This window comes from Lemur catta, chromosome 5 (assembly GCF_020740605.2).
Source record: "Lemur catta isolate mLemCat1 chromosome 5, mLemCat1.pri, whole genome shotgun sequence".
Lineage (NCBI taxonomy): Eukaryota > Metazoa > Chordata > Mammalia > Primates > Lemuridae > Lemur > Lemur catta.
Genome location: NC_059132.1, coordinates 34798049 through 34824491, shown reverse-complemented (window position 1 = coordinate 34824491; position 26443 = coordinate 34798049). Strand labels below are relative to the sequence as shown.

The 26443-nt window shown below is 47.9% G+C and overlaps 1 protein-coding gene and 1 non-coding gene across 3 annotated transcripts in view; both read right to left on the bottom strand.

Annotated features, from left to right (window-relative positions):
• TMEM40 (transmembrane protein 40) overlaps positions 1-20402 on the bottom strand; it is a 30620-nt gene extending 10218 nt beyond the window's left edge. For both annotated transcript variants that reach the window (XM_045551523.1, XM_045551522.1), the window contains exons 1-3: positions 20342-20402; positions 4553-4633; positions 3805-3927 (exon numbers count right to left, since the gene is read on the bottom strand). In XM_045551523.1, coding sequence (XP_045407479.1) covers positions 3805-3927; positions 4553-4625 — 196 coding nt within the window. In that variant the 5' untranslated portion in view covers positions 4626-4633; positions 20342-20402. The remainder of the gene's footprint in view (positions 1-3804; positions 3928-4552; positions 4634-20341) is intronic.
• Positions 388-527, bottom strand: LOC123638953. Its single transcript, XR_006735527.1, has one exon. It is a non-coding gene; the product is annotated as a U4 spliceosomal RNA (small nuclear RNA).
• Positions 20403-26443: the final 6041 nt, after the last annotated feature.

The following is a 26443-nucleotide window of genomic DNA, read 5'->3' as shown; positions in this document are numbered from 1 at the left end:
ACCTGCCACTAACTTTCTGTGTGAGCTTGGACAAATCACTTAATAGCTCTGTTGGTTTCGTGTCTGCTTAGTATTTCTGTAGCTGCCCTGCCTACTTCATAAGGCTTTCAGGAGGATAAGTCCCGTGAGGTGTCATGTTACTGAGGTGGTTTCCATCCCACCAAGCGCAGGGGCTGTGTCATCCCTGTTTCCCCACGTCACGCTGACTCTGGGTGTTTGCTGTGTCTCCCACCCACCTCCCACTCACCTTCCTATTTGTCTCTCTTATCGTGAAGGTTAAGCTGAGGTCACGCCTCCTGTAGAAAGCCTTTCCCAACTGCCCCAGCTCACACTGGTCCTGCCTTTCCCCTTCTTGAATTTCTTTCTTTCTTTTTCTTTTTTATTCCGTCCCATAGGGACCATCAAAAATTGCCAATGCCAACTATCTTGCAAGTTGTCATGGAGGGGTATTGGGAAAAGTTTTCAATTAGCAATAATCATGCCTCGGATAAACCTCATTGGCTTTGATACTGCCACTGCGCAAAAATGCCCTTCTGGAGTTTCTATAGCACCAGCTGTTGGTGCTTGACTCCGGATGTGAGGGCCAGTGGTCTCATGACCTCATCTTCCCAGCGATCTCGGGCTCCCAAAGGACATGGCCTGGGTCCTCCACCTCTCAGCCTGGAGCAGGAGCTTGCTTGGGACTTGAAGAATGACTGAGTCATTTGTGCTGTTGGGCCAGTCGGCATTCCAAGAACTCAGGTCTAGGAGTTTCTGTCCAGGTCCAGAAGACTCCTCTTTCCTCAGGACGACCAAGATGGCCCCAGCAGTGTTGAGTCTTCTTCAGTATGCTTGGAGACCTCGTGGTCAACCAGGATAAATAAAAACAATTCCAGAAAACCAAGTTGACTGTGCTTAAAGAGCAGCACATGTGTGATCTTAACTGGACGCAGAGGAAGAGGGATCAGGAAGCATGTCAAAATAACACCAGTGGTATTTATTTCAGGAGAGAGGATTTGGGGTGACTTCTATTTTCTTCTTTTCTATATTTTACAATATTCATCAATGCAAAAAAAAGAGCTTTTTTTTTATCGCTACAAAGATAATGCATGTTGCAAAATAAACAGTACAGAAAATAAAGAAAGCAAAAATCACTCCAAATTCTAACAGCCAGGGACAGCTTTCATCAACTTGTGAGCGAACATTATTTTAGCATTCTCTATGACATATTCATAATATACATTTTTATAAGAGATATCGAATACATGCTATTTAAAATGGAGATAATTTTTGTCCATGCTCTCTAATTCAATTATTTGAAAAATTACCCATCCTGCAGAACTGTGAGCTAAATAAACTTTTTTTATAAATTAAAAAAAAATTAACCGTGGCAGAAAGACTCACTGTTCATCGCTACTGTCCTGAGGACTCACTGCAAAGGCTGGGCCACAGCTGTTGCTCAGTCAGTATCTATTGGATAAATGTAAGGGAATCCATAGCATATCTTTGGTGGCTATCTCTGGGTGACAGAGCAAAGGGTCATTTTTTTTCTTCTTTCTGTTTCCCTGTATGCTCTATATTTTCTACAGTGTGCCTATGTGTAGTCTTTTACAATTGAAAACTAAACTTCATCTAAAAATAACAGAATACATTAAAAACAAAAAGGCATGTGTGGAGACAGATGCTGACGCCAGGTGATGAGTTGGGGTCCTGCGTGTGAGGAAGGTGGGGGCCTCTAGGGCAACAGGTCACCCTCAGAGCCTGGAGAAGGGCCAGGCTCCGGGTTCTAGCAGCAGGTCAGCCACGGAAGGAGCAAGGACCAGGACCCTGAATGTCAGTCTGTCCCTGTGCTTCCCTCTGAGCTTATTTCCCTGTTGCTTTCTCTTAGCATTCAATTCTGCTAATTCCAGCCAGTGCCATGTATGCCGCGGACACTCCAGGGAAGGGGCTCCTGGCCACACCGGGGGAAGAGCATTTGCAGGGGAGCAGCACCCCTTGAGCACCCCAGAGGGCAGACATTCCCTCCTGCCCAGGGAGGAGACACAAAGGGACAGGCATCAGTCCCCCTGCACCTGGAAACTCTTCTTCCAGAGCTAAACCTTATAGGAGGTTTTGTTTTTTGTTCTTAAATGGGGAGGTGGCTTCCTCTCCAGTACTATGTGGAGACTGGCTACAAACAAACCCACCGGACCTACCCACCACTCTCCCTCCTCTACTGAAGTAAGCATTGATTTGGGGAGCCTCGGTCCCATCATTTGCAACATGAGGACATAAGACCAGAGGTTTTTTTGTTTTTCCTGCCCAGGGAACCTTTTATCAAATAAGATCTTGAGCCCAAGACCACGATGTAAAACAGATCCTAGTACAGGAACTCTGGTTGAGGAGGATTAGCTTCCCCGGTTCCGGAAAGAACTAGGAATCCCAGGCTAGTTATCGAGCTTTCTTATAGCAGGTCAGTTAGCTTCTCCGTGCCTCAGTTTCCTTACCTGTAAAATGGGAATAGTAATAGTACCTTCCTCGATGGGTTGTGGTGAGAATTAACTGAGTTATTACATGTCAAGTGCTTGGAACAGTACCCAGCACATAGTAAGCACTCAGTAAATGCTGCTGCTGCTGCTATAAATTCAGCCTTACATTTTGTTCTTTTTGTTTGATTGTTTGTTTTTTGAGACGGAGTCTCACTCTGTTGCCCGATCTAGAGTGCAGTGGTGTCAGCCTAGCTCACAACAACCTCAAACTCCTGGGCTCAAGCCATCCTCCTGCCTCAGCCTCCCAAATAGCTGGGACTAGAGGCGTGTGCCACCATGCCCAGCTAATTTTTTTCTATTTTAGTTGCCTGGCTAATTTCTTTCTATTTTTAGTAGAGACGGGTTCTCGCTCTTGCTGAGGCTAGTCTCAAACTCCTGACATCAAGCGATCCTCCTGTCTCGGCCTCCTTGAGTGCTAGGAAAACAGGCATGAGCCACCATACCTGGGCACATTTTGAATTAAAAGAATTAAAATGCAAGAACATTCTGCTGTTTCTTGGGGGATAATGTGGTAAATTTGTAAGCAAAACCCTACTGGAGATGTTACTCCTCTAAACTCACTAAAGTACTTGTGGGAAATCAATACTTGGGACACAATTTGTACAAAAAATTCAAAAAGTAAAAGCTTTTGCACAAGGAAGCTCATGAGCATGAAAAACCTAGGAGGAGGAATATTTTAACAGTAGCAGCTATTTTTAGAGCTTTTACTGTGTGCTAGGTGCTGAGACTTTGCCTGTATGACAAATTTAATCCTCACAGTAATCGTACGAGGTGTTAGCTATTGTTATCACCCTCATATTATAGATGGGGACACTGAGGCATGCAGGGGTTAAGCAGTTTACCCAAGAACACAAAACTAGTTAGTGGCAAAGACAGGATTTGAACCTACAATGCATGCTTTGGCTACAGCAATAGAGTACCCCTAATAAACTTAAACATTACTTTACACAAGATGCAGCTACTTGAGGGGCTGGTTGGCAAGCATTAAAATTAGCTGCAAAGATATTACAGAATAACATGGCAAAACGCTTAGGATAAGATGGCAAAAACTTTTAAACGGAAGACAAAACTGCCTATAGGATTGGTGATAACTGTGTACTACAAGTGTGTGTACAGAGACACGGGCTCTAGCAGGCAGGGAGTGTGGGAAAACAGCACTGAAGTATCAAGTACTTCAATTGCCTGAAGTATGCGGGATTTTTTTCCATGTAAATATTTTTCTTGAATAATATTGTGACACACACACACACACACACACACACACACACACACATATATTTTTAGATCTTTGCTCTACCTGAGGAGGAGGAGGAGGAAGAGGATGAAGAAGAGGAGGAGGAAGAAGACTTGTCTCTCTCATACTGTTTTTGGGATACGAGTCCAGCCTTCTCATCTTGCTTATGCAAATCTGTCTCTGCATCTGTGAGGCACATGTAGGCAACGGATGAGCGTTCCCCACTCTTCCCACCCCAGGGACCACCAAAACCTCCCGAGGGTTCTACTTGGATCTGGAGAGACAGGAGACTGAACTATCTCTCGGAGACCAAGGCTGTCAGAGATCCCAGGGGCTCAAGAAGGCCCAAGGCAGAAATTCCCCTGAATATGGACCTCAGAAAAGGGGATTTTAAGCATCCTGCCCTGCCCAGAAACTGCTAGACTCTGTGGAGTAGTTGCCAATTTTGGATTCTCTGCAAATTATTGGGAAGATGGGATCTGATCAAGCCCCAGACGTTCCCATCCCTCATTCTGAGGCCACAAAGAACCCTTCCCACCTTCTGGAGATTCTCCTGAGTGCCAGCTCAAGCCCCTAGAGACTTCATGAGGTCTGGGGAGCAACAGAGGGTCCCCACAGCTAGAAGGGGCTTGGGGACAGACTGCACCAAGCATCTATGTGTTTGTGCATGTATGTAAAATCACTACTTCCCTATTTCAACTTTATTTGAGCCATTGTGCTACATAAGCTGAGCCGGGTCTTCTGTCCCATTCACAGTTAGACTCCACCTCCCATCTAGCTTTGCCCAGAGGGTCAGAGAAGGCAAACATACAGTCTAGATCCTCTGTTTCTCTGTGGACTTGACTGTTGTCTTGAGATTGGGAGAAGGATCCTGAAGTCTCCATGGCTTTCTCTGGAGGAATAACAATAATAAGTAATAAAATATCACCTTAGTTAATATCCTTAATATATAAAGAGCTTGGCAGATAAATAAAAAGACAAACAATATATATACATTTTTGCTTGCTATCTTCTTCCTTCATAAACACTCAATAGTTGAAGGAATAAGAAAAACAATTTACAAAAAAAGAAATACATAGTTAGGGAAATTTGAATAACAATCATCTTTTGATAATATTGAGAACTAATTTTTAAGTGATATTTATATTGGTATTATATTTATTGAAAGTATCCTTAAATTTAGAGATAAATGCAAAAATATTTATGATAAAATTATATGATATCTGGGATTTGCCTCAAAAAAATTTTGTTGAGGAGTTGGGAGAAAGAGAAGTGAGTAAAAAAAAAACACAAACATCACTATGAGTTGATAATTGTTGAAGCTATATCAAAATATAAATAGTGGCTATCTCTGGGTGGTATTATAGTGTAAAGTAAATAAAAATCACACGACTACCCCCCAATTCCTTATGCCAAAGGGAAAGTCAAGTCTGGAGGCTGAGTCATGCAACACCCTATTCCAAATGCATAGCTGTCCCTAACAACGTGCATTAGCCAGATCCCCCATGGAAAGGTAAAAGGCCTCAGGGATCCATGAGGACTTCCCCCAAAGATCATTCATAAGGAAATTCCTTGCTGGACTTTCATAAACAAGAACATGCAAATTGTAACTTTAGCTCTGCAGGCTGTCTAGCTCCTAAAGCTAAAGTCTGTTCATTCCACACTAATACTGTTGATTACAAGTTTGTCTTCCCAGGTGCAGAACAGAGACAACACAAGATCAATAATTCTTCTACCTGGAAGGGATATGGACATAACTGATTTCTCTTTACTCCCTTTTTCTTCTCAAACATTCACCTTATCTTATGTAAAATGTAGCTTTCCTGGGCCTCATAAGAATGTAACCATTTGCCTCACTGCCCATGCCCTCCTCTTTTTCTTTCTGTGAGCCCGCTCCCCTTAAATACTGAAGTTCCCAAATCTCTCTTTGGAGAGCACAGGCCAGAGATGCTTGTGTGGTTTGTGCTTTTCCTGGGCATGTCCTCAAACTTTGGCTCAATAAACCTCCATTGATTGAGATCTTTGCCTCAGTCACTTATGTTGGGTTGTTAATGGGTATTTTTATTTACTTATTTTTTTTACTTTACATTTCCTAAATTCTATGAATACAGCATTGCTTGTGTTATAATAAAATAACCAATAATTTTTCATTACTTAAAAATGTAAGATGCTGCCTAATATCGGTACATAGACTGCTTAACAGTTTTATAAAGGGCGTATGTGTCCATAATTCCATCTGAGCCCGATCACAGGCCAGTCAAGTAAGAATTGGGATTAATTACTCCTCACATTTGAACTGCAGTTGCTAGACAATAGAACATTTTCCCAAAATATTGTCTCATTTGACCCTTACAATCATCTTGCAAGGTGAGTTTTATTACCCTATTCTATAGAGGAGGAAACTGAGGTTCAAAGAGGTGAAATGACTTGCACTGAGTTGGTACTCCCGAGCCCACATTCTATTTAGTGCACTCTGTTAAATTAAGTTTAGCCTAAAGGTGCCTCCTTACATGTTTTAAGTTGGGCCTGGAGGTTTCTCCATGCATGCTGGAGGTGGAAACAGACTGTAACCTACTCTTGTAACAAGTGGCCGAGTCTCAGCCAGTCACAGGTGGGCAACTGTTCAAGCCGTGTTCAAATAAGGCAGATGCGAGCCATAGCCAGTTCAGCTGTTTGTACCTCGCTTCCACTTTCCTTTTTCTGTCCCTAAGTGTTTTGGCCATGTGGCAGCCCAGAAGCAGTCGGAACCTATTTTGGTTCTGGAGGCTGCCCAATTGGAGAATCATTCTTTGCTTAATTAAACTCAATTAAATTTAATTTGTTTAAAGTTTTTCTTTTAACAACCCCGAAAGTGAAGGTGAGGGCAGGAAGCAGCCCTTGAAGGCGCAGAAGCAAAACCCCTTCAGGACACCATTCTCTGTGCTTTCTCAAGCTCCTGAAGGGAGCCAGAGGTAATTCTAGAGGTGGGCTTTCAGGTGAGCCCAGAAGGCCCCTAACTGTGGCCTTGGCAAGTCCAAACGGTTCTAACCTCCGGGAGATGGTGCTCTCCCCTGGATAAAATACATGAAGCTGCCGTGGTGGGGCTGCTCCCCAACAGGCTGCATTTTAGCAAGGAACATGGCCACCCAGCTAGAGACTACATTTCCCAGAATCCCTTGAAGCTAGGTGTGGCCATGTGACTACATTCTTGCCAATGGAATGTGAGTGGATGGGATCTGTGCAGCGGTGTGCTGAGAAATGTTCAATGGCTTTGGGGGTGGGAGGGTATACATATATATGTATACACACATATGTTTGCTATAAATTTTGCTGATGTAAAGAATGCATGGCACACAGTTTACAAAAAACAAAACATACAGTGCTCTTTATTGTGAATTCCATACACCTAGAACATCAGTGCAACTTGGTGTCTCGAGCAAAATCCACCATCAGGTTTTATAAATCCATTGTCAACAATAGTGTCACAAAATCAGATTACAATTAAATGCTTGATTGCTACCAAATTCAGAAAGGAAGTTGTTCGCATCATGGATGAATGAGAGTACTTCCAATGTGAATATTGGCTGATATTTTCTTTTACATTAATGAGCAAGACAAAAGTGAAACAACAAAGACATTTGTTGTAACTTCACTCATTTGTCAGTGATGTGAGCAACTTCTTTGCTGAATCAAATAATAGTTTTCAAATTTAGAGAGACTATTTCCTCAACTTCTTGTGCTATTCACAATGTAATGGCTATGGGTGCAACACAGTTTTAGGTTTAACCTGCATTATTAACATTTTTCTTGATCATTTTCTTAAATTTAGACAATCAACCAAACAAGCTCTGATTTATAGAGTTTACTGATTTTTGTGGGGTAAAGACTCCCACTGTGACTGATTTCAAGCTACCACTGTGATGTCACTGAGCACAGAGTGGGGAAGAGATGCACAGTAGCACACAACATTATGCACTATGTTCAGCATACAGATAAAATAGATGTGAATAATCTCAAGAATGTAGATGATAGCAGAATGTAGTAAAATAAATTAGGAAGCGATATATTTTGAGTACTTAATTACCTTTATTTTTAATATAATTTATTTAATTGTATGTTTATATAATTCAATTTTTAATAAAGATTGTGTTTAACAACTGACCAAGATTCCTGAAAATTTAACAATTAGATCTTACAACCAATCTGACCTGGTTCCACTTCTGAGTATGTCAATTTCTACTTGTCCTCTACTTCCTTTTTCCTGCTTCTTGTATGCTTGAATGCAAATTTGAAACCAACTTCAAATCATGCAAACAAGGCCAACACCCAGGGAATGGTTGGCAAAAAAAACAAAGGAGCCTGGTCCCCACAAGGCCTCCTTCACAGAGCTGCTTGTCTACCTGGACCTGCCTGCCTATGGACTGCTAGTGCACCGGAAATAAACTCCACTTTTATTGCACCCCCTGTGTTTTGAGTCGCTTAGCAAGAGGTGCAGGCTTCATTCTGATTCTTGCCCTAAAAGGATGGCCTTGTTAATAAACTAGCTAACAGAGAAAGATAAACTACCACACAGAAAGTAAGAGGAATTAACTCACAACACAACTCCCTTTTGTTTTGTTTGATTAAACACCTGGGACTCAACTTGTTGTCTTTAAGATGAACTCATTATCTCTAAGATGCCATTTTCACCACCTTGAAGAGCCTTAAGCAGACAGCAGAGGTGCAAACTCCCCGCTCCAGTTCTCTCCGGACCACATCCCAAGGACTCTGATAAGCCGGCCTCACAGAGAAAAGGAAAAAGAAAAGAGAGAGAGAAAACTAGAAACAGCTGCCAGCTGCCTCCCATTATCAGTCTGCAGCAAAGAAAAAAAAAGCCATTTTTACCCTTTAAAAGCCTGAGCCACATTTCCCCTGCTTTCTTCAGTGCCATGCCATTTGCCCTTCTTTTCTCTCTTTCTCTCTCTCTTTTTTCTCTCTCTTTCTTTCTTTCCTTCTCAGGAAAGTAAATAAACTTTTTACTTTTTTGTATCTTAATCTTTGTATGAGAAATCTTTCTCCACCCGTGCCGTGAGCACCTAGTGAGTCCCCACCCTGCCATGCCCTATTTCTTCTCCTCCCAGTCTGAGTCTAAGGCTTCAAATCCGAGGGGCCATAGGTTGACTATTTTCTGACTCATTTAATCCAGGGTTTCGCAACCTCAGCACTACCAACATTTATTTGGGACCAGTTCATCTTTGCTGTCATGTGCATTGTAAGATGCTTAACAGTCTCCCCCAGATGCATTCTCCCCCTCAACTGTGACAATCAAAAATGTCTCCAGACATTGTCAAATGTCCCCTGGGGGGAACATTACCCCTAACTGAGAACCACTGGTCTAGAGAGTCTACCTTAAGACCTTGGCAAGGCAATGTCTTTTCCCTGTGTCTTAGAATCAGACTGCCTGGTTTGCAGTCCTGTCTGCCACTTGCCCAGGCTTTGTGGAAGCTTGGGTAAGTTACTAAACCACTTGCTGTGCCTCAGTTCCTCATCTGTGAAATGGAGACAATACCAATGCCTATCTCATGCCATTGTGAAAATGGCAGGACAGCCCTCAGCCGGGCTCAGCGGATGCGAGTTTCCTCCTCTACAGACTTCCTGCTGCCCTTGGATATTCAGTGTCCAGCCCCAACCTCGCTCTTACCCCATCTCCCAGGCCCCAGGCTGATTGCCCTTTTCTAGAATAAAAAATTCCCATTTCTCAGGGCAGAATTCAGCTAAGCATTAGGAAGTCATTAGCCATTATAATGAATTGATATCAAGGTATGAATGACTAATAATTGTAAACCTCCAGGCCATATTTATATATTGAAAAGGATTCTTTGCACATAGCAGGTGATCAGTGCATGGTCACTGGCTGAGATGATCTGTCAAGTAGAGTGGAGGAAGAGTTTTAGAGCCATACAGGGGAAAGAGAGCTGCTGGCTGATGTCCAGTAGACCAAAGTTCACCAAGCGGTGAGCTCTCTCTCTAGTCCCATCTCCTTCCGGCTCTGCAGCCCTGGGAAAACAGCATCTTCAGGCCTGGACCATTCTTTCCTATTGTCAAAATTGGAAGCCCTCTGTTAGTTGCCTAATTACTACCCACCACCCATATTCCCCACTCCCTTAATCCTCCTCCTGCCACCACCCTTGGCCTTCTTTCTTTCTTGGTGATAGAACTACAGTTTTGTTCTTCCAGCTCCAGTCTATTTGTTTTCCTAGACTCCCTTGCAGCTGGGGGTGGCCATGTGACCCGGCTTTGGCCAATGAGAATTGAGTGGAAGTTAGCTGGGGAGGGTTTTGCTTCTCCTGGCAAAAGAGGCAGATGGTGGGTGCCATGCCCTACTTCCTCTTCTTTCTTGAACATGAATGTGATGGCAGGAGCTACAATGGTCCTCTTGTGACCATGAGGGAAAGCCAGTGACAATGTAGATACATTGTTGAGCTGCTGAGCCATTGCCAGAAGATGCCTGTTTTCTTATTATTTGAGAAAAATAAAACTTTTTGTTTAAGCCTCTATAGTCAGGACTTTTGGCATATGTAGCTGAACACAATTCTGACTAATATACCGTCCTCTCCTACATGCACCTATTAATTAGGCACCTACTGTGTGCTAGCACAGGGAATATTGCAGTGAACAGGTTACAAACCTGTCCATAAAGAATTTCGAGGTAGATGGGAGCCCAGGGGCCAAATGAGACCAGGTTTAGTCAGTAAATGCTCCTGAAGGAGGGACTGTTGGGGGTAAGTTTGGAGGGGCCAGAGGGAACAGTATGTGCAAAGGCACAGAGGCAAGGGGCTGGGGCTGACACAGGAAACAGCAGAAAGTGGCTCTAGAGAGGAACGGGATTTGGGGAGGCCCAGAGGCCACTCCCACCGTCCCCTGGCACATTATTCTCCTGGGGCTTAGTCGACGCTGGCTGATACCTGACTCTTCTTCCTCAGCGTAGGGCACCTTGTCTACAACTCCAGGGGGCAGTCACCTTCAGTTTTGTGCCTAGGGCTCAGCAGAGGGTCTAACACACCCAGGGCTTATCTCCTCCACTAGATCATGAACCCAGCCCAAGTAGGGACTACGGCTGAGTCATCTCTGTGTCACACATACCCTGCACAGGGCTGGGCACAAAGCAAAAATGGTGGTGATGATATGAGGGTGATGACAACGATAACAAGCAGTTATAAGTACTTAATATGTACCAGGCAATGTTCTAACAGTTAACCTGTAGTAACTCATGGATTCCTCACCACAACCCTATAAAGGCTCACTGTGGTTGTGCCCATTTTACAGGTCAGAATATTGAGGCACAGAGAAGCTGAGAAACTTGCCCAGCTGACCACATAGCCAGTAAGTGGTTGAATGCGGGTAGTGGCTCAGTCCATGTTGGGAGACTAAAGGGGTGACGCTGGCATCTCTTTCCCGGCTCCTGTCATTAGCACCAGGAAAGAGGCCATTAACAGTCAAGTCATCGGAGTGTTATGCAAATGATGCTGACTCAGCTTATATTTAGCCTCTGGTGGGGCCCTGAATAAGCGTCCTCATAGCCAGGGAACTTCCTGGGCAGTTCTGGAGCACACTGGCCCACCAAGAGGGGGATGGAGCTGTGGGAGCCCTGTTTCTCCTTTTAATGGCCTTGTTCACACCTTTTCTTCTGCTCCACCCATTTTTCTGCTATGAGGAAGGATAAATTGATTTTTAAAATGTAAGAACCAAGGATCAGTCTGTAGGGCAATACTCAACACACAGGGACAGAGCACTTGCAGTGGGACATCAGGGACTAGCAGAGGAACTGCTGAGAGGAAACTCTAAAATCTCAAGTTCATGGCAAGTGACTTCCTTGGAGCCAAGATGGACCACAGGGAGCTGAGACAAAGAGAAGCAAAGAAAGAAGAAAGCAGGGAGAGGAAAGAGCACACGGCATGTTACTTGTGATCTTGTTTCATCCACACAGGTCTGATTTTATGCAGGAAGAAACTGAGGTTCAGGTAGACTAAGTGACTTGTCCAAGGTCTCCCAGCTTACAGATGGACTCGAATCCACGCCCTGCCCCAACAGAGAAGCCCCGTTCCCCAGCTGTCCCCATGCTCAGAGGCTCTGGGCACCTCTCTCAGCGGCCCCCACATCTGAGGCTGATCCTACAAGGAAATGGAATGCCCAGCTTTCTGGCACTTTTCTCTGAAAAGCCCAGCCCTGCTTAGTCATCATGGGGCCAGGGCCTCTGCACCCACAGGTCTTGCCAAACTGGATTTCTCCTGCTGTGGCAGGGCGTGGGCCCAGGGTGGGAGCGCTGTAGGGCACCCCGAGCCACCCGCCTCACCGCACTCCACCTCCCAGCTTACTTGACCCTCAACCCACCAGGAGGGAATCAGAATGGGGATTATTGCCCTATTTTACACATGGGGAAACTGAGGCCCTGAAATGGAGAGGAACCTTCACAAGGTGGTGTAGAGACTCAGGGCAAGGCAGGCTCCAGAACCTCTTCTCTTGACTCAGGGGCTGGTGACCTTTCTTCGGTGTCCCACCTTGGAGAAGGAGGCTGAGGCAACTGAGACTGAGTTGGATGGCCGCAGGGGGCAAGAGGCAGAGTAGGATAGAAGGCTTGGGGGGAGGCAGCTGAAGGGCCAGGAGCTGGGGAGGGTGGGGAAGGTCAATGCCGGGCTAAAGACCACCAACTTTTCCTGCAGGTGCACCGAGAGAGACGCGTCTGTGAGCCGGAAGCACAGGGCAAGCTCAGCTAAACAAGCCCAGGGTGGGAAATAGGGAGAGGAGGGCATTGGATACAGAAGCGGCAGCTGGGAGGGGGACAGAGCGGACGGAGGGTGGACACTTGCTGTCCTTGCACCCCTGGCAGTGAAGCTCTCATCTTCTGGTGAGTTCGAGAGAGTCTGCTTTGAGGAAATCCAACCACAGCTTGGGACCGGCCCGCAATGTGCCAAGCCCTTCCTGGCTGAGGGCATAGGCACAAGGTCAGGGGCAGAGCCAAGGGGGCAGCATAGTCCTCTCAGTAATCTCCCCGGTTTCCCAAGGCACCCCAAACTAGCAGTCCCCAGTTTCTAACAGATCCTTGTCAGGGAGACACAGCTCCAAGATGAGCAGCCCCTGAAATGATTGCACCCCTCCCTGCGCCCCTTTTACATGGAAACTCTGGGGTGCTCACTGCCCCTTACGCAGGTTAGAGCATCAGCATCTTGCCCCGGGAACCTGACTGTGACACGAGTGACCCAGAGCCTGAAGGCTGGCGTGGGTCTGCCCTGAGGCAGAGCCCTGCGGAGGCTGTGCTCTGGATTCCGCCCCCGCCATGGTCTCTTCTGCAGTCTGGTTCCTTACCCATTCCCTCCATTCTGTGAGAGCCCCTGTCCTCCCGAGGAAGCCCTTTCTTGGTGGCCGGAGGTGGTTTCTGTGACTTGCAGTGAAAGCACGTTAGTTGAGACAAGCGCTGAGCTCCCGCAGAGCCCAGCAGGGCTGCGGGCAGACCAGGGTCCCCGGGCGTCACGCCAGCCTCTGGGGCGAGACTTGGCAGGGTCCCCGAGCCCCCCAAACCCGGTGTTGTGTCTGAACTCCAGGCTGGGCTGGGGTCGCTCCGGGTTTCCCGAGCCCCTGCCTTCCCCAGCCCCCAGCACTGAGACCCGCTGAGCGGTAGCTGCCTTGAAGACGGTGCCCTGGAGGCCTGTGCCCTGGCTCAGGGGCGAACCGTCCTAGACCTGGTTCTGCTCCTCACTGGTTTTCTATCGCTGCCCTAACAAACACTCCCAAATCTAGCGGCTTAAAACAGATTTAATATCTCACAGCTAGACAGTCCGGCGTGGGTCTCGCGGAGCTAAAAGCAAGGTGTCAAGGGGCTGCGTTCCTTTCCGGGGCTCTAGTGGAAAATCTGTTTCCTTGTCTTTTTCCTTATTCTTCTTTTTCCTTGCTTTTTTCAGCTCCTAGAGGCCAGGCACAGTCCCTGGCTCGTGGCTCCTTCCATTTTCAAAGCCAGCAGTGGCAGGGTGAGCGCTCACATGGCATCAGTCTGACCTCTCCCCGCTGCCTCCCTCCTCTGCTCTTAGGGAATCTCACACTGGGCCACCCAGACCACCCAGGGTAACCTCCCGTGTTAAGGTCAGCTGATTAGCAACCTTAATTCCATCTGCGGCTTCAATTCCTCTTTGCCATGCGCCTCATATAGTCTGTTTCCAGGGATTAGGATGTGGACATCTCCGGGGGCCATTATTCTACCTACCACAAGCTCTTACCCCAGGGCCTGGCACAGCGGCAGCCCCGCAAATGCAGAACATCTTCCTTCCTAAACCAGGTTCCCTCTCTGACTCCACTGTAATCCGAGCCCCCAAGCTTTGAAGGTAGAAAGGGCGTCCTAACTCCTTCCTCCCCAGCAGTTAAAGCCCAAGCCTACCCCAGTTTCCCTTCCAGAAGGCCTGGTTTCTCTCTCTCTACTGCCTCCCTCCCAAGAGAACCTCCAGGGAACAAGCTGGCCATAATTATATTCTTACCACTGCCTGGCTCCTCTTAGCCTCAGTTTTCCTATCTATATAATGGGATATCAATATCTGTCCTCCAGAGTATTGTGGGGATTAAGTAATGCTGTGCCCATAACAAGCCTAGAATATTGGCACTTAGTAAATGAGAGTTTCCCCTCTCCTTAGGCCTGCACACTGTCTCCCAAATTTGGCTAAGGATCATATTTCCTTGGGAGCAATGTTGACAGTACAGATTCCTAGGACTTTCTCCTTTGGAAGTTCTTATTCAGGGCTCTGATGTTAGGTATAGAGTTAGGGTTAGGATATAGCTCAGAGAAATCTGTATTGTTAACAAGGGCTAGGCAGAGTGTGGTCCACTCAGACCACCAGAACCTCTCCCATGAGTGTTACAATAGTCTCCCAACTGGCTGGCCTGCCTCCAGCCTCTCTCTTCCAAATACTGCTGGATTGCCCTGGGCCTCAATTTCCCTATCTGTAGAGGAAGTTGGGCTGCATTCTGTAAGGTTCTTCTAGCTCTGACATTCTATTAATAGGATACTAATGCAGTTAGTATTCAGTTAAAGCGTTCAAGGTTAATCCACTCAATCAACAAAAAACTTTGGGACTCAGGCTTGACATAACCTGCAAGAGGGTCCAGAACAGCACGTACCTATAGTATCTTTTGGTGCAACTGTAGGCCCTTGAAATGCTCCAAGAAAAAGGGGATCATGTGTCCAAGTAAGTCTGGGCAACACTGCTTTCCACAGTCCTCCTATTGGAGCCCCACGATGTGCAATAGTGTATTAAAGGCTCTGAGAAGGCCTGTAGGAGAGAAAGCTCTTTCACTTTCTTTAATCCAATCCTTCCCCAAACTGTGCAAGAACACAGTCCTTTTCTCCAGGATGCAGTTCAGAAGGCAGAGTAGAAATTCTTCAGCACAATTTTGGGAAATGCCATCTTGTTCGGTCCCTGAAGTGCTGGGTCAGCCTCTCTGTCCTAGAATCCAGGCCTGGGCAATCTAATCTCACTTCCCACTTTGGACAGTACCAACCTCCCGGGGCCAGAGTTCGTCCACCCCTCAATCAGGACAGTTGGGGAGGGGACTGAGGCAAAAACAGACTCTGGGAACCTGGGGCATGGAACAGAAATGGTCTTCGCACCAGCTCTGGAATTGCAGGTTGTGGGCAGCGTATCCTCTTAGTTACTCTCCGAGCCTGTCTTACAGCAGGACTGGGTCGGGGGGACTGAGTCTAGATGCCATGAGCCTGAGTGTCTGGTACTGGCCTGCCGCTAACCCACCCTGGACCCCTGGACATATCACTTCCCTCCTCTAGGTCCTTCTCATCCATAAAGCAGGAATAACATCATTCACTTAGGGTTCTGGAGCTCAAGCGGGGTTGTGGATAGGAAAGTGTGTGGCGAAACTATCATGTCCTTAGTCAGGATGCTGCACTAGAGGTGCCTTGATTATGCCACTCGGGCAATGGGTCTGACAGAGCCTGCTTCAAGTCATGCTTCTCCACTTGGCTTCCCAGCTCCATGATTCCAATCACTTTACCTCGCTCGGCCTCCGTTTCCTCGTCTGTAAAATGGGGAGAGTGGCACTGTCTAGTAGGGTTGCTGTGAGGATTGAGATGGAAAGGACTTAGACCCTGAGCTCCCTGGGAGTAGAAATTGTATTTTCTTGCTCCCTGCTATATTCTAGCCCCTGGCTTAGAAAAAGCACTTCATAAAAAGAAGTCATAAACTTAAGTGCTGAACTTAAGAGCTTAAAGAAATAGTGTTAGGCCTGCAAAGTTTCTTAGCATCTCCCCTTCCCTTTATAACACTTTCCACTTGTCCATACCCCTTCTTCTTCCTCACCACTCTCCCCTTTCCTTCCTTCCCCAGGGCCACTCCCCAGGCTTGAGGGGCTCTCCCCTGCTCCAAGTTAGAATTCCACAGTGTTGCACCCAGGAGATCAAAACTGAGGCCTAGAAAGGAAAAGGACTTGCCCAAGACCACAAGTGAGGAATCTGGATATGAACTTAGATCTAAGGACAAAGAGTCCAGCGTGCAGAGGGTTCCTGTGGCCCATGTCAGTCTGGGCAGTTCAATGGTGGGATAACAACTCACACTGCCCAGCCAGCTGACCACGCCGGGTGGAATGTCCACGAATCCGGGGTGAGCCTTGTGGCCACAGCATACCCAAGTATGCAGCCAGGGCTGAGGGTTGCCCCCGAGGAGTGCAGGATGCACCTAGGCTGAAATAAGAAGATGAAAAGGGGCCAAAGCAAGTGTGATGCCCAAGTTCCAAAATAACACCTGTGCAGAAAGAGGATGGGTGGGCCCAGCTTAGATTCTGTCCATACAGAAAGATCTAGGATTTTCAAAAGATAATCTGGAAGATAAGAAAATATTACCACAAGCACCTAGCTTGGTGCCTAGCACATAGTAGGTGCACAACCAATGTTTGTTAAAATGGTGATACGAGCCAACAAGGTAATATGGCTACAGAGCAAAATTAACACAGCCTTAGGTCATATTAACAGAAGCACAGGGTCTACAGTGAAGAAGGTGATCCACATTCCACCATCCCCAATCCTCCCAGTCCTCCATGCTGGGTTCACTCCTGGGTCCTGCACAGAATAGGGTCTGGAGAGACCAACAGAATCCACAAGATGTTGGGGTACAGGAACCACGCCAAGAGAAGTGGCTGGAGGAGCAGGGCACTCAGCCTAGGAATGAGCACCACATGGATGGACCTGGTCACAGTCCCCAAGTCTCTGCAGGGCTACTCCAGGGCAGGGGACTAGGTAAGGCTGTGGGCCAAAAGGAGGGGTCCATACCTTGAGGGAGTCACCAGGGTAATTGCCAGCTCAATATATAAAAGAATTTTCTAAAGCTGACGCCTGCTTTGGGGTGGGCCTGAGCACCCTGCCATGCGAGGGGCAAGCGGAGGAGTGAGTGGCAGCAGATGGCTTAGATGTTCTTAGCTCTGAACCGATTAGTCTCTCAAGCAATAATCGGCAGAGTGCAGGAGGAAAATATCAGTTCATCTATTTCTATGTAATTTTTCCCTAAAAATAGTTAACAGTATGTGGTCTAACCCTGACGTGCACCCCGGCCCGTGTCAGACGCTGCATGTCGTGCCCACTAAGTGGGGAGCCTCGCAACGCAGACAGGTCTGCTGTGGCCACGGCTCCCTTTTCGCCACATTCAGACTATGGCCGTATATTGTGGTGTGCAGGAACCCACTGGGTGGATTTGAGGCTCAAAGGATACAGCTTTCGCTGAATCAGCCCCCCTGGTGTGGACAAGTGGCTTCAGAGAGTCCCTACAAAGAAACTGCGGATGGAGATAACTCTAATCACGAAAGTACAAACCAGCAACAGGAAAAGTGCGGGGCAGACTCGCTCTGGCTCCTAGCTCAGCTGTGTTACCACGCTGAAAACGACAGTCGAGGGGAGTCTCACACACAAAACAATTGCTTACTGAAAGAATGATGAGAAACCATTGGAAAGGTGGATTTCCGTGCACTCTCATTGGTGATGCAATTCACTGCAAGCGTATATTGAGCCTTGAGACATGAGCTAACGGCCACTGTACTTGTATACAATTTATGTGTCTATACATATGTATATGTTGGGGGTGCCCAAAGCCGTTTTCTTGCGAAGGGTGCTCATCACAAAGGGAGACAGCCACTGCTCTGGATCTTCAGACCTAGCTCGGCACCAGGGGATGGATGCTGGTCCTGGTTTGGGCTTTTGGTTCTAATCAGAATCTGTTTTGGATTTAGGAACAAAGTAAACTAGGGTGGGAGGGAGTATGCTCTCAACAAAACTTTCCTGAGTCGTCCATGATAAGTTTGAAGATTAATGGGCAGAAACCAAAAACTCTTTAAAGGCTTTCCCTGGCTCTGGTCATCCTAGGTTGGTGGAGCTCTGAGTTAAACACCAAGGCACCAAAGTCGCTGCCCAGGTACAGAGCCAGCCATGGCTCTCACATCCTCGAATCTCAGTCTCTGTCTCGTCTCTTTTCCATCTTTCTCTCTCTGTTTTTCACACACACAGTTGACAACAACAAAAACCAAACAGGAGTCCAGTGCAAGAGCTCGTCTGTTCTCAAACATCAGACACACCTGGATTCAGATCCCACCTCTACCCCTCACTCTCTGTGAGACCCGGGGCAGCCATGTCCGTTTGCGGAAGCTCAGAATCCTCACCTGGGAAAATTGGCATGCCTACAACACAATAGTAAAGTGACAAATAACCCAGTTTAAAAATGATCAAAGGGTTTGAATAGACATTTGTCTAAAGAAGATGAAGAAACAGTCAATAGCACATGGAGAGATGCTCCACATTATAGGCATTAGGGAAATGCAAATCAAAAGCACAGTGAGATACCGCTTCGCACCAGCATGGCTAAAATAAGACGTACAGACAATAGCAAGTGCTGCTGAGGATGCAGAGAAGCTGAAGCCCTCGTAACATTGCTGGTTAACAGTATCAAATGACGGTCAGTTTAGAAAACAGTTTGGCGGTTTGTCAAAATGTTAGACGTAGAGTTACCATATGACCCAGCAATTCCAATTCTAGGAATATACCCAAGAAAATTGAAAACCTATATCGACACAAAGACTTGTACATGAATGTTTATAACAACATTACTCAGAACAGCCAAAAAGCGGAAATAACCCAAACGTCCATCAAATGGCGAATGGACAAACAAAATGTGATACAATCATGCAATACAGTACCACCCAGCCGTGAGGAGGAGGGAAGTGCTGACACAGCGACATCGGTGAGCCCTGCAACATTGCGCTAACTGAAAGAAACCGGTCAGAAAGGCCACACACTGCATGATTCCATTCATAGGAAATGTCCAGGACAGCCAGGTCCGTAGGGACAAAGCGGACACGTTACCAGCGGGCAGGCAAAAGGGGTAGTGATTGCTAAAGGGCCCAGGGTCCATCCTGGGGAGGATAAAAATGTTCTAAGTAGGTAGTGATGATGGTTTCACAACTCAGTGAATATACTAAAAACCCTGAATTGTATGCTTTAAAAGAGGTTGGATTTTATGGTATGTGAATCGTATCTAGAAAAAGCTGCTAATAAAAAAAAAGGACTTGGATTTCACACACAGGGTTGTTGTGAAGGTGAAATAAGGTGGAGGGCAGGGCAGGGCCCAGCACGAGCCCTGGGTGAGATCTCTGTCTCTCTGATTTCCAGCGGGGCTATGCTGGCCCGAGTTCACTCCCCCCCGCTCCCCCCAACGCACACTCCTGACTCCCTAATTAGGGCTCTGAACTCTTCTGGGCTGTTTCTAAACAAGACAGAAGAAAATAAGCATGAGACCTTGGCCTCTCTCATCCCCCTAGAAGGAAAACAGTCTGGCTTGAGGCCTGAACGCCAGGGTGCTCCGAGCAGACGCGGCTCCGGGATGAGGATGACAGCCCTGGAGGGAGGGTTGGCGCTGGGGGACGGGGGCTCTGGGGGGGTCTGTCAAGCCCCCTCCCTGGGGCCACGCCACTGTGTGAGGCTGTGACAGGCAGCGGGGCCCTCCCACGGCCCAGCTCTCCGTCCAGCACGTTCTCCCCAGGGTGCCTTTGAGCCCACAGGCGACAACTGGCCTCTTCTTCCTCCCAAGTCTACAAGGCCTGGCCGGGCCCAGAGTGGCTTCCTCCAGGAGGGACAAGGGTGGGCAGCTGCCTTCACTGGGTGGTCAAGGTGCAGAGGCTGAGACCTTTGGGGGACACCTCGCTCTCCTAAGCTGTTAGGTTCCACGACGGCAGCGTGAGAGGGGCCCTCAGAGAGCCAGTCAAACCCTTCGCTGCACAGATCGGGAATCTGAGGCTCAGAGAAGGCAAGGGTTTTTCTGAAGGTCCCGCAGCAAGCTGGTGACAAAATCAGCAGTTGGTCACCTACCACAGCCAGGCATAGGCTGGTAGAAACCTCCAAACAACCTGGGAGGTGAATATTTGTCATCCTCCCCTGATTTCTCCCGAGACAGAGACTGAGCTTGTCGTCCAGCTGCGAAGGTGCACAGCTGGGCTTCAAACCCAGGTGCACCGAGGAACCACGCTGCCTCAAGCCTACTGAGGACCCTGTTTCCTCCTACCCCTCAAAAGCTAACTCCCCACCCCATGGCTAACCCAGCCCAGGTCCCATTACCTGTGCTTGTGGTCCCTCGGCTTGTCCCGGCAGTGAGGCGAGCTGTGTGTGACTGTGTGGACGCCGGGCTGGGCATGGGAAGCAGAGGCCAGGCCACACCCGTGGCAGCGAGGAGGGCGGGGCAGCCATGACGCTGCCCTGGGCCCCACCCGCTCCCCCCGGGTGGCATTCCTTCCTGCGGGGGGCCAGCAGCCCCAGGCCTTCCTGTCTGACTTGACTCTTCCCCACAACACTCCAGGAGGGGCAGGTTGGCTGGCTGTGCGCCAGGCCCTCTGACTCTGGGAGGCAGTGATACGGGGGCAGCTGTGCCACCCTGGGCTGTGCGGTGTCCCAGGTACCCCCTCCACCCTCACTGGTGAGGCCGACTCACGCCCCAGCCATGTGTCCCAACCTGCCCCGTGGGTCCCCGTGGGGAAGGAGGACACTGCAGTGCCTGAGGCTGAGGTTGGGCAGGGTGGGGAGAGGAGGCCCCGGGGGCTCAGGGGGCTGGCAGCGTCCTCTTCTAGGGAGGAGACCGGCTAAAGCTCGAGGCGCTTTTGGAGAGCACTTGTGGGAAAACACAGGTCCCGAGGGGGCCAGAGGGGTGAGAGGGGCGAGAGGGGCAGGGACTGACCTCACGCAGCTGAGGCCAGGTGGTAGCCCCGGCTCAGCCTGCCTCCCCCTTTCACTCACTCATCAAACACTCCGGCGCAGGGCAGGAAACAAGTCCTACCACTGCCCAGGGGCCCCAGCCTGCAAAGGAGCAGGCAAAAGCCAGGGAGCTGTGGGTTTCCAGGAGGGCTTTTTGGAAGACGGGTCACCCATATCCTAAGCTCAGGCCCCAAATCTTGGAGTCATCCCTGACTCTTTGCTTTCTCATACTGACCCACTTGGAAAATCCTCTTGGCCCCACCTTCAATATACCCCAAATCTAGTCCTTTCTCTCCACTCCTACGGCTACCACCCTGGGCCTGCCAGCGCCGTCATTGGTCTCTCTGCTCCTGCCCTCTCCCCCGGCTGTTCTCATCACAGCAGCCAGTGGCATCCTGTTCAAACCCCAGCCAGTTCATGCCCCTTGCCTGCTAACGCCCTCCCATCCTCCCACTGCACTGGGAATAAAATATAAGCTCTTACAAGGTCCTGCACGATCTGCCCACACCGCTCGCCTTCTCTGGCCTTGACTCCTGGGAGCTCCTCTCTCACTCTGCCCGGCCACACGGCGATGTGCCCCACACACTCCAGGTGGGCTCCCTCCTCGGGGCCTTTGCACTGGCTGTTCCCTTTGCCTAGAATGATTCCCCCCTAGAAAGCCACCCGGCCCCTCACTCGCTTCTTCACATCTCTACTCGAAAGTCCCCTTCATTGAGTGGCCTCCTGTGACCGGCTTGTGTAAAGCAGTAACCTGGCATCAGCTTCCCTCTCACTCCACTTCCTTCTCACCATCTGCTGTGCTACATATTCTCTTGTTATGCGTGTTTCCTCGGTAGGTATTTGTGCGCTCCAGGATCCGGGATAGCGTCTAACATGATTTGTTGAGTAGGTGCTCAATAAACTGTCGAATGAATGAGTGACCTGAAAGCTTAGCCTGAGAAGCATTCCAAGGGCATTCGAGGCAGAGGGAGCCACACGTGCAAGGGCTTAGGTAGCTGAGGCGCTGTGGTGCTGACGATCTGTGAATAATTCCATGCAGCCGGAGGTGGGGGCAGCAGCCAGGCGGCAAGTAAGGCAGGGCCTCTGAGGCCAGACCAAGCAGTCAGACGTTATCCTGAGAGCAATGGGGAGCCACCATCAGATCTCCATTTTAGATGATGGGCTGCCATGTTGTGGATTGGTGGGGAAACTGAGGCGCAAGTATCCAGGTGAGCACGAGGCATGGCAGCAGACATGGGGACAAGGGACAGGGTTTTGGGAAGGTTTGAGCTGCACTGTCGGAAACAGTAACCACCAGCCAGGACTGGGGTGTGGTGTGAGTGCAAAATACACACTGATTTCAAAGACTTGGTATTCATATATATATATATATATATAATTGCTCACTGCTTAAATGATAATATTATTAATATATTGGGTTAAATAAAATATATTATTAAAATTAGTTTCACCTATTTCATTTTACTATTTTTAACGCAGCTACTCAAAAATTTTAAATTTAACTTTTGAAGCCTCCTCACTCCCCCAGTTGCTCCTTTCTGATGAGACCATGTAGTCCAGAGGCCACAGGGGAAGCCCAGAGTCAGTGTTCAGCTCCGCACAAGCACACGGACACATTCACACCTTCAAAGTAAGAAACGAACTAGATTGACAGAATAGGCAATGAGTTCTCTGTCCCTGGAGGTATGGAAGAAGAAAATTGAGGGCCACCATTAAGTAGGAGGTTGAACTAGATTAGTTATTCTCAAAGTGTGGTCCCTGGACCAGATGCCTCAGCATCACCTGGAAACCTGTTAGAAATGCAAATCCTCAGGCCCCATCTCAGACCTACTCAATCAGAAACTCCAGGAGGGGGACCCATAATCTGTATTTTAACAAGACCCCTCCCAGGTGATTCTGACGGCCTCTCAAGTTTGAGAATCACTAGGTTAGACGATGCTTCTTTTTTTTTTTTTTTTTTTTTTTTTTTTTTTGAGACAGAGTCTCACTCTGTTGCCCAGGCTAGAGTGAGTGCCGTGGCGTCAGCCTAGCTCACAGTAACCTCAAACTCCTGGGCTCAAGGAATCCTACTGCCTCAGCCTCCCGAGTAGCTGGGACTACAGGCATGCGCCACCATGCCTGGCTAATTTTTTCTATATATATTTTTAGTTGTCCAGATAATTTATTTCTATTTTTAGTAGAGACGGGGTCTCGCTCAGGTTGGTCTCGAACTGCTGACCTCCAGCGATCCACCCACCTCGGCCTCCCAGAGGGCTAGGATTACAGGCGTGAGCCACTGCGCCTGGCCTTAGATGATGCCTCTTATCATTTAAAGATTTAAATGCCTGGCACATGAACAATTCTTCACGACTAAAAAACTATTCACTACCTTCTGTTTGCCTCACAGTCCCAGGTTAAGATACTTCCCTCTCTGCACCTCCTGCAGCACCTGGTTGTGTGTGGACCTGGCCCAGGAGAGACGCAGACCTCAAGGCATTTCCTACCTGTTTGCCGTGGGCAGATTTCAAAGCCCATGACAGAGCTGCCAGAGGTGTAAGAGAGGCGCCAGCTCAGCTCCTTCCTGGGCTGACCCCTTTGCCCTTTGTGTGCGGAGGATGATTCATGGACAGCCTCCCACTGTCCTGTGGGCACAGCTGACAGCCCGGGGAGCCAGCTCAGCAGCTGAGCATGGCATCCAGCTTCCCTGCATTCCAGAACTGCCAGCCGGCCCTGCCTGACTCAGCAGGCACGTGTGCTCTGGATGCATCAGTTAGACAGGTCAGCCTCAGTCTCCCCAGCCATAAAAGCGGGGAGACAGCAGCCCCTATCTGTGGCGAGGACATTTGTATAAAATGCTCAGGGCAGTGGTTGGCACATGTGTGTCCTTGCTACGCGTTGGTGCTCTTCTGATGAGACCACGGGATCCCTGGGCTGATCAAAACTCCCCAGTGACCTCTTGGGCCTGAGAATTATTCCCTGTAGGTATAGGGGGAAAGACTGTTCACCTGCTGTGAGCACCCAGGAGCCGGGTCCTTTATATGAATTTTTATTTAGTCACCAGAAGGATGTCTGTGAGGGCTTATCTTAACCATCATAAAGCATCTATTAAATGCACTGTCTAAATCAGGGAGTATTATGCCCATTTCATGGATGAGAAAAATGAGGTTCAGAAAGGTGAAATGATTTGCTCAAGGTCACATGGCTGGGAAGTGGCTGAGTCAGATTTGCACTTGGCTCTCCTTGACTTGAAAACTGGAACGGTTTCCACTCCTCCATGGAGAAACTCCAAGCTAACCCACAGGTTTAGAAGCCCCTGCATGTGCCTTTTAAATCTATGTTTGAAGTGTTATCTTCTGGTGTATGTTGGAATCTTTGCAACTCTATGTTCTTTGAGAAACAATGGCTATAGCAGATGCTATTTGAGATGGAGTTTAAATATTCCTAAATCTATATTAAGCCTGACTCACTCTGGGCCTCTGGGCCTCAAATGTTTCCCCTGCAAAACGAGCATAATAATGCAAGCCTGCCATGGCTGAAGCTGGAATGGTGATCCTAAAAGCCCTCCCAACTCTCAGACACCAGCACCCCTGTGCCTAGTTTGAAAGGCAAGGACTAAAGTCAAATTTTAAAAATTGAAGAGGGAATGGGCCAGACATGGTGGCTCATGCCTATAATCCTAGCATCCTGAGAAGCCGAGGTTGGAGGATCCCTTGATCTCAGGAGTTCAAGACCAGCCTGAGCAAGAGTGAGACCCCATCTCTACTAAAAATAGAAAAATTAGCTGGGCATGGTGACACCTGCCAATAGTCCCAGCTACTTGAGGGGCTAAGGCAGGAGGATCACTTGAGCCCAGGAGTTTGAGGCTGTAGTGAGCTATGTAGACGCCACTGCACTCTACCTAGGGAGACAGAGCGAGACTCTGTCTCAAAAAAAAAAAAAAAAAAAGAAGAGGGAATGAGGAAAAGTCAATCCTAGCTCATTCTGACAAGTGCAAAATGAAGGATTTACACTCAACAAACGTCCAATATTTTAAGCAGAAAAATCCTTTTGACAAATAAAATTTAAGACATCCTATCAGATCAAAGTGGAGTTTTTTTCTGGTTGAAGTAGGGCCCATGGGCTGTTGATGGGAACACCTGCTCAGCATTACCTTGGCCTTGTACCTAGCCCCTGGGGTGCCGACCAAGAACCCAAGGGCTCCAGGGAACCCAGTTTGACATTTGCTGGAGGGCAGCAATACAAACCATCCCTGGAAATCCATTTGAGGGGAAATCAATAGGTCCAGAAAATTGTCCCTTTGGCTTCTAGAGGAAAACGCCTCTCTGACCACTTTTTAAAAAATTAAACTTTTGAGATAATTTTTTGAGACAATAACATGACTTTTTAAGAGATAATAGAGAGATCTCATGTGCCCTTTACCTAGCTTCCCCCAGTGGTAACATGTTGAAAAGCTGTAATACAATTTCACACTCAGGATACTAACATTGATACTGTCAAAATACAGAACATTTCCACCACCCCAACGTTGCCCTTTTGTAGACACATCTACTTCCCTTCTCACCTCCCCCATCCACGACTCTGTTCTCCATTTCTGTAATTTTGTCATTTCAAGAATGCTAATGTACATGATTCATACAGTAATCATACAATTTGGGGATTGACTTCTTTCCCTCAGCATAATTCTCTGCAGATTCACCCAGGATGTTGCACGTATCAATAGCATGTTGCTTTTTATCGCAGAGTGGCATTCTATGGCGTGGCTGTGCCACAGCGGGTTAGCTGTTCACTCACTGAAGGACATCTGCTTGTTTCCAGTTTGGGCTATTATGAATAAAGCTGCTATAAACATTCCTATACAGGTTTTTGCATGAAAATAAGATTATATTTCTCTGGGATAGATACCCATGAGTGCAATTACTGAGTCCTATGGTAGCTACATGTTTAGTATTTTTTTTTTTTTTTTTGAGACAGAGTGTCACTTTGTTGCCCGGGCTAGAGTGAGTGCCGTGGCGTCAGCCTAGCTCACAGCAACCTCAAACTCCTGGGCTCAAGCGATCCTCCTGCCTCAGCCTCCCGAGTAGCTGGGACTACAGGCATGCACCACCATGCCCGGCTAATTTTTTCTATATATATTCTTAGTTGTCCAGATAATTTTTATTTCTATTTTTAGTAGAGACGGGGTCTCGCTCAGGCTGGTCTCGAACTCCTGACCTCGAGTGATCCACCCACCTCGGCCTCCTAGAGTGCTAGGATTACAGGTGTGAGCCACCGTGCCCGGCCTACATGTTTAGTATTTTAAGGAACTGCCAAGCTCTGTTTTTCCAGAGTGGCTATACAACTTTACCTTCCCACCAGCAATGTATGAGCGATCTAGTTTCTCTGAATCCTTACCAGCATTTGGTATTGTCACTGTTTTTTGTTTTAATCATTCTTCCTGTCCTCATTGTGCATTTCCATAATGGCTAATGATGTCAGACACCTTTTCATGTGCTT